Source organism: Falco naumanni, chromosome 10 (genome assembly GCF_017639655.2).
Source record: "Falco naumanni isolate bFalNau1 chromosome 10, bFalNau1.pat, whole genome shotgun sequence".
Classification (NCBI taxonomy): Eukaryota; Metazoa; Chordata; class Aves; order Falconiformes; family Falconidae; genus Falco; species Falco naumanni.
The window spans coordinates 23,406,384-23,425,971 of NC_054063.1; the positions used below are offsets into that span (position 1 = coordinate 23,406,384).

Below are 19,588 nucleotides of genomic sequence, written 5' to 3' on the forward strand. Positions count from 1 at the left end.
TAGAGATGCCCTAAAAAGCCAAGGTGAAGAGAATGAAGAATGGGTCTTCATCCACAATTTCAGGCCTTTTCTGCCTCCCAAGGGCTGCTCTGTTCATGGAAGGAGCCCATCCTTGGTGCCACTTGCTCACAAGGCCTTGCTTGTCTTTGAGGTTTTACTTCCAAATGAAGCAACGGCTGCTGCATCCATGCCCTGTCTTTCCTCAGGCCACCCACAGCTAAGGGTGGAAGGACCAAATCCCATCCCCTCTCTTGGCTGCTCCTGTTTTTTGATGGTCTCAAAGATATGCAATACCCAAATCTGTGCTGCTGCAGTGTGACACCGCAGAAGACCAACTAATTAGGCAAAGAGGAGTGCGATGAATTTAGATTCTTCTTTAGGGCTCACAGACTATTAGTAATCTTGAATTTGTTAATTGAAAATTGCTTCCTCTGTTTGTTGTTGGCCTTTTGGTGGAGGGGGATATTTCCTGCTTTTGGACTGCGTAACTGGATCTATAATAATGCACTTTGTACATTAGTGCCAGGCACATTTGTAATTGGCTACCCTATTAAAGAACACTAATGATCTTACAAGTGTTCACAAATAATGAATAGAATGGCCCCTCATTGAATTGAGTAGTTTATTCACTGACATACTTGCAGATCTGTTTTTCCAGTATTTAACCCAGCTTTAGTCTTCTGCCTGCCTTGCAGTGATGATTTCTCTTTTAGCCATGCGTTGGAGAGAATATGGGTCACGGGAAATGTGCTGTTCATAAAAATGTAGGGCTGGTCCATGTTGGCGCTTCTGTTAACGTACATGGTAGGATCCGGGGAGTAAGTGTTTAGTCTCAAACGCTCCTCTTGTCCATTAGTTGTGATTCTCCTGAGGCAGGAGAGGACCAAAAAGCCAGGAGCTGGGAAATGCACTCTGGAAAGTTATGTTGAGTTTATCATTTAAATATGAATTTTGGGAGAAGCGTGTCAACGCTACAGAGTGGCAGGATTGGTTTTACAACTGCTGCCCCTTGCTAGAGAGGGAACTGGAACCCAGCCCTGGGTGGTTCCTGCAGCCATGAAACTTTGGGCAACCATTTTGGCTGCTTCCCTACAAAGAACACTGCAGCAAGGTACTTTGCCTTGAAAGCACCTGCTCATCTGAGCTTGCAGTTTTATTTACATGCACCAAGCCTTGTCCTAAAGCCTTGTTCACTTTCAAAGGACATACAGAAGCGGGCACTTCACTGATCGTCCATGACTTGTTGGGTTGCATGGGATAGACAGTTTGGTGCAGTAGGGGTTGGTGGTCCTGGGCTTGATTTTTCTGTGGTTGCAGGTCGTCGTCTTGCACTATCTCAGGCTTCTGCAGGGTATATGGGTCTTCTCCTGAGTCTTGTGGAGGTGTCAGAAGGAAACGTTCTTTGGGGCAGAAGCCAGCCGCGGTGTATGGGGGGAAAATGGTAGCGCTGGACCACAACCAGCCAGGTTTGTTGAAGAGCTGATGTAGGTCAGCACATCTGGAGATGGGCGGCCTGTGCTGAGAGCTCGGTCACTCTGCAGCTTGGTGACCACATGACGGTGGATTTTTGGTGTGTGAAGTGAGCTGAGTTTGGGCTTCCGAGTCTTAGGAAGGGCAGGTTGGACCTTGGAAGTGTGGACAAAGGGGATGGCTTTGCAAGAGGGGGTTTGCGGTGAGGTTAAGCAGGGCTGGTGGCCGAGCAGGCATGTGGACGTGGGGCACGGGCTCCGGTCCTTCCTGTGGGCAACCTGCGCCCGCTGCCAGTGGGACCTGTGGAAGCCGCGGGGGTGGCATCCCATGGCGGGCTGTCACCCAGCCCTTCACAGGGGCTTTAGCAGGAGCCCAGTGGCTGGTGGTTTTGCGGGGGACGTGGGAGCCCTGTTCTGGGAGGGGACGCTGGACCCCGGGAAGATGCCAGCCGTTGGTTTTAGAGGGGGATGCCGGAGGCCGCACGGGGGGGAGGATGGATCCTGGATTTCTGAGGGGAAGGGACCGGTGTGTGTTTCCCTTTGGGGTGTGTGTGCGTGGCACCCCCAGGTTTGGCGGGGGGAGGGTGCGGGCCGGCGGGGCGCGCCAAGGGTTAAGGGGGCGGCGCGGGGCGGCGCTGCCGAGCGGCTGCGGCGGCTGCTGCGGCTTCGGCTGCGCCGGGCGCGGAGCAGCGGCGGGGAGCGCGGGCGGAGCCCCCCGCCGCCCCCGGCCCCTTCCCCCCCTCCCCCCCCCTCCCCAGCCCCGACCGCCACCATGGTGCAGAAATCCCGCAACGGAGGCGTCTACCCGGGCCCCGCCGCTGAGAAGAAGCTCAAGGTGGGCTTCGTGGGGCTGGACCCCGGCGCCCCGGACTCCAGCCGGGACGGAGCGCTGCTCATCGCCGGCTCCGAGAGCACCAAGCGGGGCAGCATCCTCAGCAAGCCCCGCTCCGGGGTCTCGGGCAGCGGCAAGCCCCCCAAAAGGAATGCTTTTTACCGCAAGCTGCAGAATTTCCTCTACAATGTGCTGGAGAGACCGAGGGGCTGGGCTTTCATTTACCACGCATACGTGTGAGTAAAAGGGTGGGGGGCGAGCCTGACGGGAGAGACCCCTCACCCTCCTCCACCCCACCCCCCCCCAGCCCCCAAAACGCACGCCGAAGAGGAGGGACGCTCCAGCTGCAGAGCGGGTGCGGGGGGTGGGGGGATGCCGGCTGGCTGGGGGGCCCCGGGGGGATGCTGCCGGGTGCCGGAGGCTGAGCCGTGGTCCCTCCCCCCCCCCGCCGGGAGCAGGCGGGCCAGGCCACCGCGGCATCTCTCGCCCTGGCCCAGGCGGGGCACGATGCCCGGGGACGGGGCGGAGGGCGATGCCAGGCGGTGGGGAAGGCAATCCGAGGGGGGTGGGGGTGGGAGGGAGCGGCTGCCCCTGCAGAGCTGGCAGGTGGCCCCCCCGGAGAGGTGCAATGCACCGGCCCCCCCTGCCCGCTCCTGCTTGCGGGGGAAGGGGCTGCTCATGCGGTCGGTGCAGGGGGCTGAGCAGCAGGAGTGGTGGGTAGGGACTGTTCCTCCGTCTTGCTTGAAATCACCATAGCAATGCTGCGAGCAGCGGAACAAAAAGCCCTGCTCAGGCACTGTGTCTCCTCCCCCCCCCCCCCCCCCCCCCCCCCCCCATTCCCCCCCCCCCCCCCCCTCCCCGTGCTGCTTCTCCCCCAGCCCCATCTTTAGCTGTCGTGTGGCTGCGGAGGGTTTGAGGGTGGCTTTGTGACTCTGCCCTGGGTTCTGGAGGGTTTATTTCTTGTCCCCCTGTGGGAAGCTGCTGGCTTGGAGATGTGTCTAGAAAGAAATGCTAATCAGTGTCTGGGGCTTCCTGACCGCACAGCGATGAAGCTGGAGCGGTAAACAAAGGAGCAGTCCCGGGGTGCACGTTGCCCCTCTGCTCCCCCCTTTTTTTTAGCCAGAAATGGGCACCTCTGACCCTCCGTTTGGCAGAAGGATGCTCACAGCCGAAGGCATCATTGCACAGGGAGAGCAGATGACTTCCCGTTATTCCCAGGGTTGCAAAGGGAGGGTCAGGATAAACTGCTGTGTTACTGCAACTCCCTTCCCTCTGGGACTTCCCACAGTCCCACCAGGCTCTTCTGCAGCCCTGGGCTCAGGCTGGGGTGCTCATTCCCTTGGTGCTGGCAGTTTTTGTTTGTGTGTTTTTCATCATGGCTAAGGCTTCTATCATCTTTGGGGCCTTTTGTGTTTTTTCTGGGGGGACCTTTTCTGTTGTTCCGTGTGCCCACCCCCCATCTTTTTGCTGTTACGCTATTCTCAGATAAGGTGTTGGGATACGCTTTGTGGTCCTCAGCCATTTTGTACATTGAGGCCTTCCAGGGAGGTGTTGGCGAGCCCAGGCGGAGAGGGGAGATGCTGGCTGGGTGGCAGGGGAGCTTCGCTGTGCACTGCAGCGAGTTGGGGTCCTTGCAGGGAGCTCATCCCCCCAGGGAAATGGGAGAGGAGAAGAGGGAGCTCACCAAGGGGTGCGATGAAGGGTGTGAAGTCCAGTGCTGAGAGTCCTGAGCATCCTCCATGCTCAGGACCATCCTCTGGAACTGGAGGTGGTTTGTGTCGCAAAATCCTCCAGAATCGTGTGGAGGGGCTTAGCGTTCACCTTATGGGCTGGCTGCTTGCCTGTGTGCGTGCCGAGGGCAGGGGGATGTTGTGTGCAATATGCACTGTGTGCTGTTAAATACAGGGGAGACCCCAGCCTGCAGACACGGGGGTGACAATGACAGAGATGGAAGGGGCTGAAAGCCAAATGGCAAGCGGCAGGGGTAGCCCTGACTCTGGGGGCTTCATAAGCATCTTTGACTTCTTCAGCTACTCTGTCTTAACTTCTGACACGTTTGGCTCTTTGCAGTGGCATTTGCTTGGGCAGCTAGTGATGCTCATGGGGCAGGAGCAGAGGCATCCCAAACCAACCCCCTGGCAGGGCTCACTTTTCCAGGAGCACCCTGTCCCCGGTGCCAGGCTGGAGTGCTCTTTGGCTCTCACCATATAGCTGCATCCCTCCAAGCCCAAGCATCTGCATTTCTCCCAGGCTCGTGACTCCACTTGTACCTGCTGTGACACCATGTGGAGCCGTACCCTCTGATGAGAAGCCACTGGCCAGGGGTGTGCTGGGAGCTGGGCGGCCTCCCCAGATCACCTTGGGGCCGATGCCCCAGTGGCCGGGAGACATAACCACTGCAAAACCATCCTCTGACCTGCACCCTTGCACTTGTCGGGAAATGGAGGCTGAATTCAGGGCTGAGGTGGTAATTGCACCAATGTCTGTGAAGCATCAGTGATAGAATTAATTTTTTACAGTGTGTCGAGAAGTTATATGGGCTCCAGTCTTCTGAACTATACATATAATAGGTTTAGCCTTGGCAGTTTGCTAATATATTATTTAAAGAGCGGAAAGATATGGTAAAGATATACAAAGTCACCAGGATGAGCCCATGCACCAGTTACCATCCTTTGCTGGCTGGGTGAGCCTGGCATGGCCTGTGCCAGATCTGTATGTGTTTGAATGGGGCAGGGAAGGGCTTTCCCGGGTTTTTCTGTAACTAGAAATCTGTAATCCAGACAGACGGGACAGATAAAAGTCTCAGTAGCTGCTTATTCAAAGATATGGGAAGAGTAAGAGACTGGCTCAAGGTCATAAAGTTTGCAGGGGAGAGCCGGATGGCTGGTGCAGCGCCCTACCCATGCTATTGTGGTCACGCTGTCTCCTCCTGCCCCAAACCCCATTTTGTGCCAAAGCCTTAAGCACAAAAGCACCTTTAGCCTTCATATTGCAGCAGTGGGAGTCCTGAAGAAGACTGTGGATGGGGGAGCCCTGTCCTGCTGCTGTCCGGGGCTGTGCACCGCTCAGCCCCTCCACCCCAATCCCATCTGCCGGAACCCCTCTCTCTCTGCTCCCGCTGCTCACAGGGACTTCCTTGCATGACGATTTAGGACCCATTCCCAGTGTGAATGAGTTTGTGACCCTGCAGTGTTGGGGTTTAGCTTGTAGAGATGCTTATAGACCAGCTGCATTGCTAGGTGTGGGGCTGCTCTGGGGCTGCTGTGCTGCGCAGGTAAAATCCCTGCACCCAAATGCCAAGACACAAACTACAGAGACTCTTGCAGCATGGAGATGTTTTAATAAATGAGAGGTGCTTCTGTGTAAGTACCTCTGGTAGATGCCTGTCTGCAGAGGCCCATCTCCCAGGCTGGTATTGCACCGGGCGGTCGAGGCACTGCCTTGTGATGCCTGTGCAAGTTGCATTTATTTCCAGTGCTGCATCCTAGATCCAATCCATCTCATTCCTTTCCCCACCTCTTCCTGTTGTCGCTCATTCCTCTTTGCACCATTTCGTGCATAAGAAACCAGGGAAATTCAGAGCAACTCCCACCCCCCCCAGCCCCAAACTCTTTAACGTGGTCTCATCTCAGATGTTGCCTCTGCAAAAGCACTGTTACCTCTGCGAGGAAAAGCACTCTTTCATATTCATGTGTTGTGATTTGGTTTTATGCTTAATAACTCTTTCTACATTGACACAGCTGGGTGCCCTGTTCATGGGAGCTGTGTTTCTATAAATTGTATATATTTTGTAGAGCCCCATCGGCAGCACTGCCTAGTGGGTCCTATTTTTGAGCGTGGCTGGAGATGGACTCTGGCTCCCGGAGGTCTGAGCCTCCCCCGTCTCTCATTTTCTCCCAGTATTTCAGCATCTTTCTCCTCTGCTATTCTCTCCTCTCCCCTTATTTTTTTTTTTGACAGAGCCATAGCAATGCAGCATGTGTACTCATTCTGTTCAAGTCTGAGCTGAAACTTTAAAAGTTGAGCCATGTCTAAATAACAGGCCAGGGTTCTTGATCAGCACTTAGATCTTGAGTAGTTCTCTGTACAGGGAGGCATTTCACTTCCAAAATTCTTCATTTTATTTCTTTAAATGATTTAATATTTTTTTTCTAGTCCTTTTACCAGGGTTAGTGTAACTTGTCCTCAGTGGTGCTGAGTTTAAAGGGCTGTGATTTCTTGAAAGTCATTTTTGTCTGTAACTGCCATCTTATTTCAGGAGGGATCGCTGTGTTCTGTGCCAGCCTAAGCAAGGTACTTGCGCTGGGCACCCCTGTAGCCCCTTGTTTCTGGAGACACTTTTGCTGATCCCCTGGGTGAGCTGCTGTTTGGTCCCTGAGCTGAAGAAAGGGGGGTGGGGGTGTGTGCAGGGGCTGGATTTGGGGCAGTAGCAAGAAAACAGCCTGTCTTCAGGCACTTTTAAAGCTGTGTGGTCAGGGCCAACATAATTCCTGTGTTTCCTACTTTGAATTTACAACCTTAATACGTCTTCTCAACTGCGTTAAAAATAGTTTGGGTGCATTTTTTATCTGCATACTGTGCACCATACATTCACTTAATTAAGCAAGTGCATGGACTCAAGTTATAATAAGGAAGAACATTTCCTCTCTGCCTAATTCTATTAAAATTTCCTTGTGCCATCCCTACCCCATTTGTTCTTCCCTTTTAATCCAGCCAGAAACCACTTCTCTCTCCAGAAAGTCTCCTCTCCGCACTGCCCGCATCTTGGCATGGCCGCGGCTGGTGCGGTGGGAGGATGGAGAGTTGATGCAGTTGCTTCCCGGAATGCCCAGGGTTCCTCAGTGCAGAGGTGGCCACCTTTGTGACTCCTTCCGCTCCTCAGGGACTGATGAAAATGGTTGTTTCATACAGGTCCGTTCCCTTTTGCATCAGACTGAACGACCCTGGGAAGCCCCAGCCATTTTTATGTTGCCTGGGTTGGGTTTTTACGTAGCTCTTTGTTTTGTTTTCCACTTACCTTTTTTTTTTTTTTTTTTAATATATATTTGTTTTATGGCATTTCCTAGTTAGGGGTAGATTTAGTTTGAAAGTCTCATTTATGCAGCCCCAAGCACTGAGGGGTGGTGGTTCATGGTAAGCCCTTGTCCATGGACAGGGATATTGCTGGCTGGTGCAATGCCAACAAACTCAGCCATCCACCAGTGATGTGCAGGGACCTCCTGGGTTCTCCTGCCCACCTCCTAGCTGAGTGTGTGGGATGAAGAGGTCAATACGGGTCTCCCAAGTCTGCTGAGTTTAATGGACCTGCTGGGCTTTGACCTCTGGCGCTAATGCCCTCAGCCGCACGGTAGTGCCTGCCCTGGGGACCAGGGAGACCTTCGTGGTGTGATGCTTCACGAGCTCCTCTCCAGCTGCTTAGTCAGAGCTTGGTGGGAACAACCTGATTTCAGTCGCTTTGATATGTCATGTTCCAGTCATCACATTCACCCCACACTGACATTAAGGAAATGAAAAACAAGCTCATTCTCCGGCTGACCTCCTTTTTGTGCTGCAACATACCTTAACCAGATGAGTCTTGCTATGGCTTAATTTATTATAAGAGGGAATAATGCAAAAAGCAAGCCCTATACTGAAGGGAAGATGGGCATTATTTAGGATGTAGTTAGCAAAAATCAGATTTCTTGATCATTTTTTTTTAAGTTGCAGTAGAGGGAGGGGATGATAGCAGGGTGAGACACTGATTTCTTTGGCAGGACAGAGGGTTTGCCTGTCGGTTAGGCATCAGTGGGGGGTTACCAGGATAAAAAGCATGTAAGTTTGGTATTTGGCTCCTGGGATTTAAGCAGTGTTGCATTAAAGGTTATAAAATTAGATCTGTAATTCCCCCCTCCAAGCAATTTTACAACAAGCAGCAAACACTTAGCCTTGCATAATCCCTTTTAAGGTAGCCCAAATGCTTAGTTGGTTTCTTTGTTCTTGAGGGATAGATTCCTCTTTAAATTGTGGTGGCAGGGAGATGTGTCAGTCCCTTTTTCTGCTGTGTAATCTCCTGTAGTGTAGATGTAGGAGAGCTGGGAAAGATGGAGAGTTGTTGCTACAAAGGATTAAACTTGTCTAAGGTGTGCTTCTCGGGCAAACATGAGCCTGTCCCTGTTGGTGTGATGTCCCTGATGCTCAATGCATCAAAGAAAGAGGGGATCTCCAGCACTGAGATGCACATTGCTGCAGAGTAATGCAATGATTTTTAGCTCCCAACAGTCAGAAGGGAACCACACTGCAAAACCAGATTATTGTGGTGGTCTAAACCGAGTTTCATGAATGCATTTAGATGGGAGCTGTGATGCAAAGTGATTTGACTGGTGAGCACACGACAGCAAACCCAGGTAGTGCAGAAGGATGCTGGGCACAGTGGTTTGGCTGCTGCAGCTTCACCACCGTATGTTTAAATGGCTCCTAATCAGGTTGCAAGCCAAAAACACCTGGGCTACCCGAAGACTTATCTCTGGCAAAAGGTGGCCCTACCAGGGCTGCAGGAGTAGGTATTTAAATGTGGTCTCTTGGGGGATGTGTCCATCCACCCAGAGGAAAAGAAAAAATGTCATTTTTCTCCGGTGAGAACAAGTTGTGTGATACTTGATCATGGTCTCACTGAAGCTGCGGGTGACCTCAGCTCCCACATGGTTCTTCTGGTCTTGTCCTGGGTAAACTGCAAATGCAGCCTCCTATGACATTACATTGAAGGTGTTTTGGGCGTGTTGTGCATTTATTCTAAAGCACTGAATTAATTACAGGTGGTGGTGTTTGATGGGAAATATCTCACACAAGGTACTGGCTGGGATGGTGAGAGCAGCCTCAGGGCTTCTTGACTGTTAACTGCCAATAAATGAGGGAAATTGGAGCGTTCCTCCAGAATGCTCCCTGGTCTCTCTTCAGCATCACTCCAGCCTCTTAACATGCTTTTTAGATGTGCGGAAAGCTTTAGTGTCGGTAAGCATCCATCCAGTAACTTTTTTGGAGTGGATTGGATGTCAAAGGGCAGCCTTTTCCAAGGCATGGGGAGCAGAAGACCTGTGAGATCTTCTCACCTCTTACTCTCGGTGCTGTGGGGAGCTGATTTAAAGCTCCATCAGGGTCACTGGGACTCCTGATTGCCTTGGCTTTGCAAGCCCTGCAACTTGAGCAGTCACTTGATTTGTTTCAGGATGTGCAACACCCAGACATTGCAGGTGGAGTGGGCTTTCAGCTCAAATTTGGTGATGCTCAGATACCTGTGGGGTTCCTCGCCGAAATCCCATGGGAGCATCAGTGAAGGCTTAGGTGGGCAGGTCTGTCTTCTGGAGATGCCCGTTTCTCTGTTGATGACAGAGGCAGCCTGAATTCCCCTGCACACCTTAGGTGAAAGCGGGATGAGATGAGCTCAGACAATGAGGAGAGAAAACAGAGCCTGGCACAATTTCAGACTGAAAACTGAAGTGAGCTGAGGTGTCTCCCCCCTCCTGCCACAGCCGGTAGGAACTGGGATGTTTGGAGCCATAACCATACTGTGGACACCCCACCAGGTAAGGGCAAGGTGAGAGTTGGGGCTGACCCCCACTGAAATGGGCTGAGCAGGGTCTGAGATCCACATTTACTCACCATGTCTGAGAAGTGGTTTTGGGTAAGGAACCTTTATAGCAAACCCTGATCAACTCTTGTGGACCTGCAACCCAAGACCCAGGGGAAATCAGAAGGTAATCAAGCCTTATTAATGCTAATTATAGTTCCTAAGCAGCTACAGTTGTGTTTAGGCTCTAGGAGGGAAGTACCCAGTGGTCAGTCTTAATTCAGAGATCCTCCTTTTTTAACGCTTTCCCCCAGAGGGTGGGATGGGGCAAAGAAATAAGAGGACAGGCAAGGGCAGAGGGAACAGCTGCCCCTGCCTGGGTCAGGAGGCAACTGGTCTTTTGAGCATCCTGGCAGTCTGCTGCGGCTGGCTTTTGGTCTCTTCAGGACAAGATTGAAAGAGGCAGAAGATTTTGCCTTCCGGAGGGGCTTTCCCAGGGATTCATAAATTCCTCATTTGTAAACAAACCCTGATCTGCCTTGAAGTCCTGCTTTCTCATTTCAAGCTCTGCCAGCCCAGGGAGGTGACAGCGTCGAAGCAAAATACAGCTGGGGTGATAGGTGAGCTGCTGTTGCACACTGCGATGGATGAGTGCGGCAGGGTGGGCAACCCTGATGCCCCTTCCACAGATACGCTGTCACTCTCTATAAAATTATTATGATGCCCAGGAAAAAAAAAAAAAGCTAGGAGAAATCCTGACTCAAAGGTGACTCACATACACCTCTTCTCCATCTCTCGTGTGAATGCTGCAGGTTGCATCTGGGTACCTGCTGTGTGTGTTTTTTGCGACTTTGGTTTGATGTGGTGGGAAAAACTAATACGGGGTACAAAAGAAAAGGAAAAACTTCAACCAAATAGTAGTTAAAATGAATACTGAGGAGAAAACAATATTCTATGAATATTACAGCGGTGTGCGAGCACCCCTAATGGGAGTAGAAGTCTACAAGCTTCTATTCTGTACATCAAGCCAAAAAGAGCCAGTCCCTGCTGGAAGGACGTATTGTATTGAACAGATGAGACAGATGAAAGGCATGAAGTGGTTGTTGGGAGACTGCTGGTTAATGTTATCTTTGCTACACTTTTCTCTTTAACAGCATTTGCCTGCCGCCTTACTTGCTTTTGAATTGTGGGTTGGTTTCTCTTCGTGCTCCATGGGTTTGGAAAAGAAAGCGGGGTTGGCTTTGGCTGGGGCAGACTGCCGGAGGTGGACCGGCCTGAGTGGAAAATCCTGTGGTCTGAGGAGCTCAGCAGCGTTAGCGTTGGGCTGGGAGTACGAAGGCATATCTTCCCCGGGACAGGGATCGCCTGTACTGGGGCAGTTTGCTGTGATCTGGCCGCTCGTTACAAACGCAGCGTGTAGAGGGCTGGGAATTGGTCTTACCAGCTTTCTTGCTGTTTAGTGTGATGTGTGGCAGCGAAATGACAGCAGCAGGAGACTTTCTCCTGCATGTTTAGGGGCTTTTGCACAACTCGGAGTCTCAAAGTGGCCATGGATTGAGTTTAAGCTTGCTCAGAGGTTCGTTACCTGATCTGAAGGATGTGGTAAGGGATGTAAGAGCACTCCATCTTTCACTCAAGAGGAGAGCAAAGGAGTTAAATATAAATATCTGTGTATTATAGCTGAACAAACAGGGAGTGAGGCTGTGTTGTCTCCTGCCACTTCAAGCCATATGGTGGTTGAGCTTGAGTGCTTCCAGGAGGGGCAGTTGCTCTTGAAGCAGGTAAAACTGCATGGAGGTTTCAGGCTGGTGGGGCCATTGCTTCAGTGTTGGACACTGGTTGAATTCTGTGGTTATTCATCCTTCCTCTGTGTCTCGACTGGAAATGCCACGTCTTGTCCAGTTAACCTCTCCCTGGGCCTTCCTCCAAGTTTCCTGGGATTTATTAGCGATGATTCGTGCTTTAAAGACTAGTGAGATTCCTGAGTCATCTCCTTAGGCAGGGAGCTATTTATTTCAGTGTGTGAGTTACACTCCCTGGGAGTGGGTGTCTCTCTTCCGCTTTTGGATCCTGCCCTGACTCTATATAAAGACTCCAGGCTTGAATGAGCAGCAAAACCAGCCCTCAAACTGGCTCCATCATTTGGAAGATTCGTGCTGCTGATCCCATCTCTCCTGGCTGAAGGAGCATGGCCATTTGGAGCATGGGTAGGAGTTTGCATGGGCTGTTTCTCCATCTTGGGGTGGCAGAGCTGCCAGGACAGCTTGCAGGGACACAGCGTGCTGCATGTCCGTGTCCAGGAGCAGTTCTTGCTCTATGGTGGCTCCTGACCAAGGGGGAAGTGTGATTTGTACCTCCTTTTCTCCCCTGAGGTTGGTTTGCTGATGCTGTTGGGTTTCCAGTCGGTGGGACTTTTCTTATTTAGGAGAGATAAGGTATTTCTGAGTGGCTGTAATTCTCTGTTGGTATCAGAGCGGGGACTGGACGTGCCATGGGCAAATGCAGACGGGCTCCTCTGAAGTGTTACCAGTGCAGGACCTGCCAGGTTTGGAGGAATTTCACTGTGTCATTCCTCCTGAGAATTCCCTTTTCAGACACATCCCATGCTTGGTCAGTGGCCTTGCAGAAAGCTGCCTCGCTGCTTATGAATTTGGGAGTTTGGGGGTGCAAGGACAGCTCCCCACCTAACAGCTTTCCAGGGAACTGCAAAGAAGCCAGCGTGCTAATGGCAATGTTTGTCTGAAAGCTGACTTCACACCCAGTAAAGCATCACCCTGAGCCAGAGAGACAAGTCCTCATGTTATTATGTCTTGAACTAAATTGCTGGCACTTCATGAGGGCTCTGTCTCCATAGCCTGGGGGACTGATGCATTTAATCTGTATCAGCACTAAAGAAACTTGGTTAATGTGACCTCGTGGTTTGGTCCTTGTGGCGATTGGATGCACATCACTGTGGTTGTCTTTTTCTTAGTTATGGCTTATTCCTGTAAGGAACAAAAAAGACCTAGAGAAAATGAGATTTTTTCCCAAGCTCTTTGTCGTTTGTCAGGCATGACATGCAGTCACAGAATTTTGCACTGAATTTTTCTTCTTTTCCATGTTTTTCGCTTTTATACCTAGATGTTTTTAATGTTATTCTTAATCAGCAGCTTCTCTCTTACCATACCAGCTAATGAGGGGTAAGAAGAATTTCTGCACTGACCTTTTGTTGCTGCTGCTGTTTCTCTTCCACAACAGAAATCAGATAAAATTTGAAGCCTTCTCAGAGCTGCCCCTCCAGGCCCTGAGCTGCACCCCCCTGCTGCATGTTTGTGGGAGGTGGGAGCATCTCCAGTCGTGCTAAACAGCACAGAGCGAGCTGCTGAGGCTTGGTCTGTGAATCAGTACATCTCCCATCTAAACCTGGGATAAATAACACCATGTAGGTCTGAAATTTGGGTTTAAGTTGGCAACGGATTAACCTACCTTAGTATGGGGGGAATGATTTGAGGTTGTGTGTATAGGGGAAGGTAAAGAAAGAGCCTGAATAAGGAGAGTGGATGGGACTCTGGAGGTGTGTCCGTGCCACTGTTTCTGCTGGGAGATGGGAATGTAGACATATACAGGTAGGCGAGATGTATCCCACCCCCAGGTCTCCACCCTGTGCTTGGAATGCCAGGTGTGAGGGACCTGTTAATAGGACAGGGCTTGACATCGTCTGGGTTTGACCCATCCATATGCAAGAACTTGGGCACCTGGGGAGCACCTCCATCAAATTTGCCATTTTTGCCACCCCTCTTTGCAAATGCTCTGCAGAGCAAATAAACCTGCCGTGGGTGTGTGCTTGGCACAGGGCACCAGCCCCAGCTCCCTGCAGAGAAATGGGCTGAACCTCCAAAGCCAGTTCCAGTCCTACCTAGCCTTGCTCTTTTGGTCCTTCTCCACATGGGAGCATATGACTATTAAAAAAACCCAGGGAAATTCATTAAGCTAATGGATTGCCAGCTCCCATCTGTGGCTGGGGATGCCCATCTACCCTGCAGCCACATCCCTGTGGGATGTGAGCTGGGAAGAGTGGCTGGAGCCAAGCTCAACCCTGCGACGGCATTCCCTGCCAGCTGCAGCAGGCTGGTGGGGTGTGCACCCCGTGTATGAAACACAGGGGCTGGCAGAGCAGCCCCATGAGGCAGCGTAGACCTGACGGCATGATTTACCTATTTCTCATTTGCTACAAGCGCAGCAGAAATTAAATGAAGATTAATTAAACCTTTTTTTTTTTTTTTTTTTTTTTTGTTTCCCCTCCCTCCTGCTTCCTCTTGCTCTTTGCTGTTTTTAGGGAAGACTGAAATGATGTGCTAGGGAGGAAGATGAACTGAGCATCCTCTCATGAATGCAGAATATGGCCCCCATGGGACTGCAGGAAAAGGCCCTGTAATTAGGGGGAACGTCCTGCGAGGCTGGGTTACATGGCTGGGATGGAGAGCTGCTCCTGCTTTGGTTTAGCAGCAGGCTGATGACGTTGTAACTCAAAATACTACCTGGCTATTATCCATTCATTACTATTTATCATGTCGGTGTCCTCGACGCACAGCACAGACCACTCGCGAGGCTCTGAGCCAAGAAGGAGGTAGGAAGGAGCGGGCAGGATCATAAAAGGGCCGTTTGATATTTACTGTGCCTGGTGACATAATTCCCAGACAGCCCGAGCAGATCTCGGAGCTGGCTGACGAGTTGCGAGGGAGAGCTTGCTACAATGCCACCAAGTGAAGGTGACTCCTTCCCAGCTCTGGCAGGAGCAGGATGCCCTGATGGAGAATTCATGCTGCAACGTCTGCTCGCAGGCTCTGCACCGGCTGCTGCCACCTGGGTTAAGAGCCAAGTTAGCGGCTGGGAAACGGGATTTAGGACTGTTGCAACTGCCTGGAGATGTCATATAGGGGAGGTTTAACGCCTTGGCTGCAGTGTTGGGCATGCCCTCATGTGCTGGAGGACGTTGCTTCTGCATGCTCCCGTGTGGCTCTGGGCTGTCATCTAAGATGCTGTTGTTGGCTGTGGTCCATGCAAGCCTTGGTTACTGGTGTGCTTTGCAGCCTTTGTGCCAGGCTTTATTCTACTCTAGAAGGATTTATTGGTTGCTGAAGGCCATGGGCATATCCTGAGCTGTGTGTGGGCTTAACCTCAGCTGTGTCTCGTATGCTAGGGGGAATTATTACCCTGTATTCCAATTTGGGAGCTGAGGTACGGAGGAATTCCGTGACATGGGATGCCTGTAGCATAATCCAGCATCGCTGCTTCCCGTGCTGTAACCCTAGCCTCTCCCTCCTCCAGCAGTAATAACCGTTTCCCATACAGACAGGGAGACTTCAGCATGTATCCTTGTCCCATCAGGCCTCCCTAGGCTTTGAATTATTAAATATTGTCTCTGATCTCCATTATAGAGGTTGTTAGAGCACAGCTACTTATCAGAATAGAAAATACTCCGTTTCCATACTTTAACAATTGGTTTCATCTGCTTGTGGGATTTACAATAAATGGGAAGAGTTTAAAAAAAGTGTGTGGGGGAATTATGAGAGGCTTAGGTTGGAAGTAAACACAGAGAAGCAACATCTTTGCAAGGGGATGTTCAGATTTCTGTCCCAGCACCCACATGGCTGCTGGTGTGTATATTCTGGCTAAACTAAACTCACATGCACATTCATTAGCATTAACAGGCTGGAGAGCATTTGGTGCTGTGACTTCCACAACGCCAGATTGCAGGTTGTGCTCTGGGGGTGCCCTGTCCCACCACCCCATCGCCTTCTCCATCAGCTGGCAGAGACCCTGGCCAACCAGCCTGGCCGTGTTTCTGAGCAGTGACCCTACACTTGGCTTGGAGGGAGCAACGAGAAGGTGCAGATGCAGAGGAGACCTGGGGCCAGCTGCAGACTCCAGCCAGCTGTTGAGCTCAGTGGTGGGTTTATCATTATTTTGGCAAGCCTGAAGCCCTGGCTGTAGGTTGCCGTAACTTCCAAGGTCAGATTTTTCCTGCTACTTGTATGAAATCGAGTGGTACCTGCTGCTTGACAAGAGGCAGGATTTGCGCAGCAGTAACCCAGGCCGTGGTCCTGCTGTTGGTTATTCCTTTGCTGCAGAAGTGTCTTACCCCACAGCTGGGCACATCTGTGCCTGGCCAGCCACTGTCTGTACCAGGCACCTGCAGCATCCCTGAGCGGAGCTGCTTGATGTGACCCAGGCAGATTGATCCCCTATTCTTCCCAGGGAATAAACCACGGAAACTGGTTTGAGAGTGAGCTGGAAGCAAGGTCTCACTGCTGTCAGGCTAGGTCTGATTTCCTCTGGACCCCATGGGAGAGGCACCGTCCCCTTCTCCTGCTCCTGGGTTAAGCTGTGACAGCTCTCCCATGCAGCAGCATGCAGCACGATGCCACGGGGCTGGGGTGGCTGCTGGGGACTTGGATCATGCCTGAGAAAAAGGGGTTAAAATCAGTTTTTTGCAAGCCTTTGCCTGCCATTTTAAATGGGAAGGATGTTTCCTTGGCAACGAGATGGATGCTTCCCAGCAGAGCATATGGCTTCCATCGACTTTGATTTACCAGCGTGTTGAAATGGCAGCTAGATAATCTCTCTTCAGCTTTAATGTGTCTATGCCCTGTGTCCCTGTTACTTATGAGCTTTAGAAGACCGTGGGTCCGACCCCTGTGGTGCTGGACTTGCTCCTGTCCCTGGGCTGGAGCTGGTGGCATCCCACATCGGGGCTGGGTCTGGGGACCTTTGCAAAGAGGGACCCACACAGAGGACCTGAGCATCACCCGAAGCAAGGAGCTGCAGGATGGGCAGGAAAACCTTCCTTGCCTCTGCTGCCTTTCACCAGCCGAGCAGCTCCTCCTCCTCCTCAGAGAACATAATCCACAGCCCTCTTTTCCTATTTTTCCTCCCTGCTTTAAATCCTTTTTAGATATTTTCCACCTTTCACCACACAATCATCTGCCTCCTGCAGCTTGCTATTTATTGTTGTGTTTACTGGCGCAGGGAACAAACCTGGCATTTGCTGAGCGGGGGGAACTTGGGGGAGCTGGTTTCTGTGAGCCTGTGGCTCTCCCAGGGTCGCTGGCGTGTGCCAACCCCCCGAGCCCACACAGCTGCCTCCTCCGAGGGGCAAAACCAGGGTGCCCTTCTCATAGTTGCCCATCACTGGCTTGCTGTTCTTTGCCAAATTTGATGAAAATTGGCCAAGAGGTCCAAATATTAGGTAGAGACACTGAGGCAACCAGACAGGGTGATTGCATGAGCCTTGTTGCCTTAGGGCCCAGGTTAGCTGGAGGGGTTCGTTCCTGCACCCAAGTGGTGCTGGGGCCAGCCCTGGTTCCTGGCTGCCCATGTCTGGCTGGTTCGTAGCTGTGAGCAGCAGCCAGAGCCAGGCACAGGGCTGGGGAACCAGCTGGGTAGGGTGGCCTTAAGTGAAATTAAAGGGCTGCACTGCAGGGGCTGGGGGGTACATGTGTTGTTGCTCCCCTCTTCCACTGATGGAGGTTTTTGGGGAGCTGTGGGTGAGGCAATGCCACCTTCTTTGCAGGTATTTAGGTGAGCCAAGAAGCCCTCACGTGCATGTGCTGGCTCTCGCCCCGCAACCCTGACTGCCGCAAAGCCCCCCAAAGCTGCCCAGGCTGAAGGGCTTAAAACGTATCTCCCTTGTAACTGAGTTTTGCCTTTATTTCTTCTGGCAGGATCATGGCTTTTCCATCCTCTCTGGGTTCAGCTTCCCAGGCAGCCTTTCCCTCTGCAAAGGGCTCTTGATGATGGGGGGCTGCCCCCCGTACCCCCGGTATTCGGGGCTGAGCTGTGCTCACCTGTTCCCCTGGCCACCCGCTTGCATTCGAGTTACGCCAGAGAAGCAGCAAAGGATAATAGAAGTGATTAATTGCCCATTAGCGCTGGGAATTAATTTACCAGGTACAAGGAGAGGCTGTGCCCTGGCAGACCTGTCCCGCTCCCATCGGGGTCGGTGTCACGAGGTGGCCGTTCTCTGCTGCCAGCAGGTGAGACCGCGGTGGGTGGTGGCAGGGGGGTCTCCCCATTGCTCCTGGGGAGTGGCGTGGCTGGGGCAAATCTGGCTACAACAGCTCAGGGAGGCTTTACTGCCATAGAGGGGAGCTTGGTGGAAAAGGACTTTGAATTCAGAGTTGCAGCTCCTGGAGGACCCAGAATAGTTATATTAGTGGTGAGGGTAAACGGAGCTTGACTGGCAGCTGTTGTGATGCTCTCCGGTCCCTGTGGCATGACCGGCTGTCTCAGCAAATTTTAGGGCTAAAGAGCACTGCCTTTTCCAGCCTGAGCTCTCTGGAGATCTGGGTTTGGTTTGCATCCCTTCACCCTGAGCAGCTCCTCGGGGCCTGCCTATGCATGGCCAGGGCGCTGCTCCCAGCACAAACGTTCCCATCCCAGCAGGAGCAGCTTCATGGACATGGAAAGCGTCAGGGCTGTGTTCTGCCACCTTTGCCATGGAGGAACGTGCGGTCCCGCTGATGTGGGGAAGGGATGCAGAGCTCCAAAATTCATCACTGTCTTTTAGTTCTTGTTGTTGGACCTAGTCGTGTGTTTTCCTGCGTGCCAGGCTTGGTTGTCCCTCTGCTCTCGCAGGGCTCAGACCCGGCTGAGCCGGACCTTGCCCTGTGGCGGTGCAGCCCGTTTGGCTTTTGAGGGGTTATTCCTGATTTGCACCGGTGTGAGTAGGGGAGAGGCGCAGAGAGGGAATGTGGTCCTGCAGATTGCAGCACTCCCGTTATTCCTCTGGGTACATTTTTTTACCCAGCTTGGGGGTTGTCATCTTCTGGGGACTAAAATCAAAGGGCTGTGAACCAGCTCTCTTGCTGCTTAGCTCTGAGCTTCTTCCTAATCTCTAACTAGGACAAGAGAAGCAAAATTAAACAGATGGTGAAATTACCAACTCTTAAGACATATTATATGGGCAGTTTGCAAATACTTGGCTTTCTTTTCCCCAAGACTCAGTTAATTAAACTGATGAGCAAATGAAATTAACCATGCTTTGGTAATGCTTGTGTTTTATGCTTTGGTGTTGTCCATTAGCTTGTGGCTTCAAAAAAACATATTCTTGTTTTCTAGTTATCGAGGGGTGAAGCTCTGGGTGGACCCCAGGAAGGGGCTGCGTTGTCTGTGTGCCTTTGCGTCGGAGGGAGCCCCAGAGAACAGCTCTGGGGTCCTCCCTGTACAGAAACATAAACCGTGGGCTGAAGCGTGGGGAAAGTGTGTTTTTTAAAGTCGACACAAGGATTTTGAGCCATAGAGTTGCCTGCCATGGGTCTGAGGTGGCTCATGCAGCTGCTGAGAGCTGCCGAGCCTCTGCGTCTGCAGCTCCCTGCAGATGCTCTCAGCGAGGATGCTCGTTTTTGGGGTGCTGTAATTCTGGGTGCTGTAAAACTAATGCAGAGTTGGAGAGAGGGGAGCAAAGCTGAAGGAGCTCGGAGAGACAGAGCTTGTCCTTCGTGGGCAGGAAACCTCGGGCTCCAGCTGAATCGCCGCTTCTGGGACAGACCTTTGAAAAACCAGCTACTATTCCTGTCTGCAGCGGGAACTAGCCCTGCACATTTTGAGACAGTCTTCCTATCTGCAATTAGACCAGAGCCTATTTTTGTATATCCCATTCCCTCGAGGAATGTTTAGATGAGATGCAGCATTACATTTTACAGGGACATCTTGCTTTTAACCCAGTTTTAGAGCTCACTTAAGTCAGGTCAAGTGACTTGTCCA

The 19,588-nt window shown here is 51.8% G+C and overlaps 1 protein-coding gene across 4 annotated transcripts in view; it reads left to right on the forward strand.

Moving 5' to 3' along the window:
- Positions 1–2,238: 2,238 nt before the first annotated feature.
- The window catches only part of KCNQ2 (potassium voltage-gated channel subfamily Q member 2), a 77,507-nt gene continuing 60,157 nt past the window's right edge, over positions 2,239–19,588 (forward strand). For all 4 annotated transcript variants that reach the window (XM_040609276.1, XM_040609278.1, XM_040609277.1 and 1 more), the window contains exon 1: positions 2,239–2,537. In XM_040609276.1, coding sequence (XP_040465210.1) covers positions 2,242–2,537 — 296 coding nt within the window. In that variant the 5' untranslated portion in view covers positions 2,239–2,241. The remainder of the gene's footprint in view (positions 2,538–19,588) is intronic.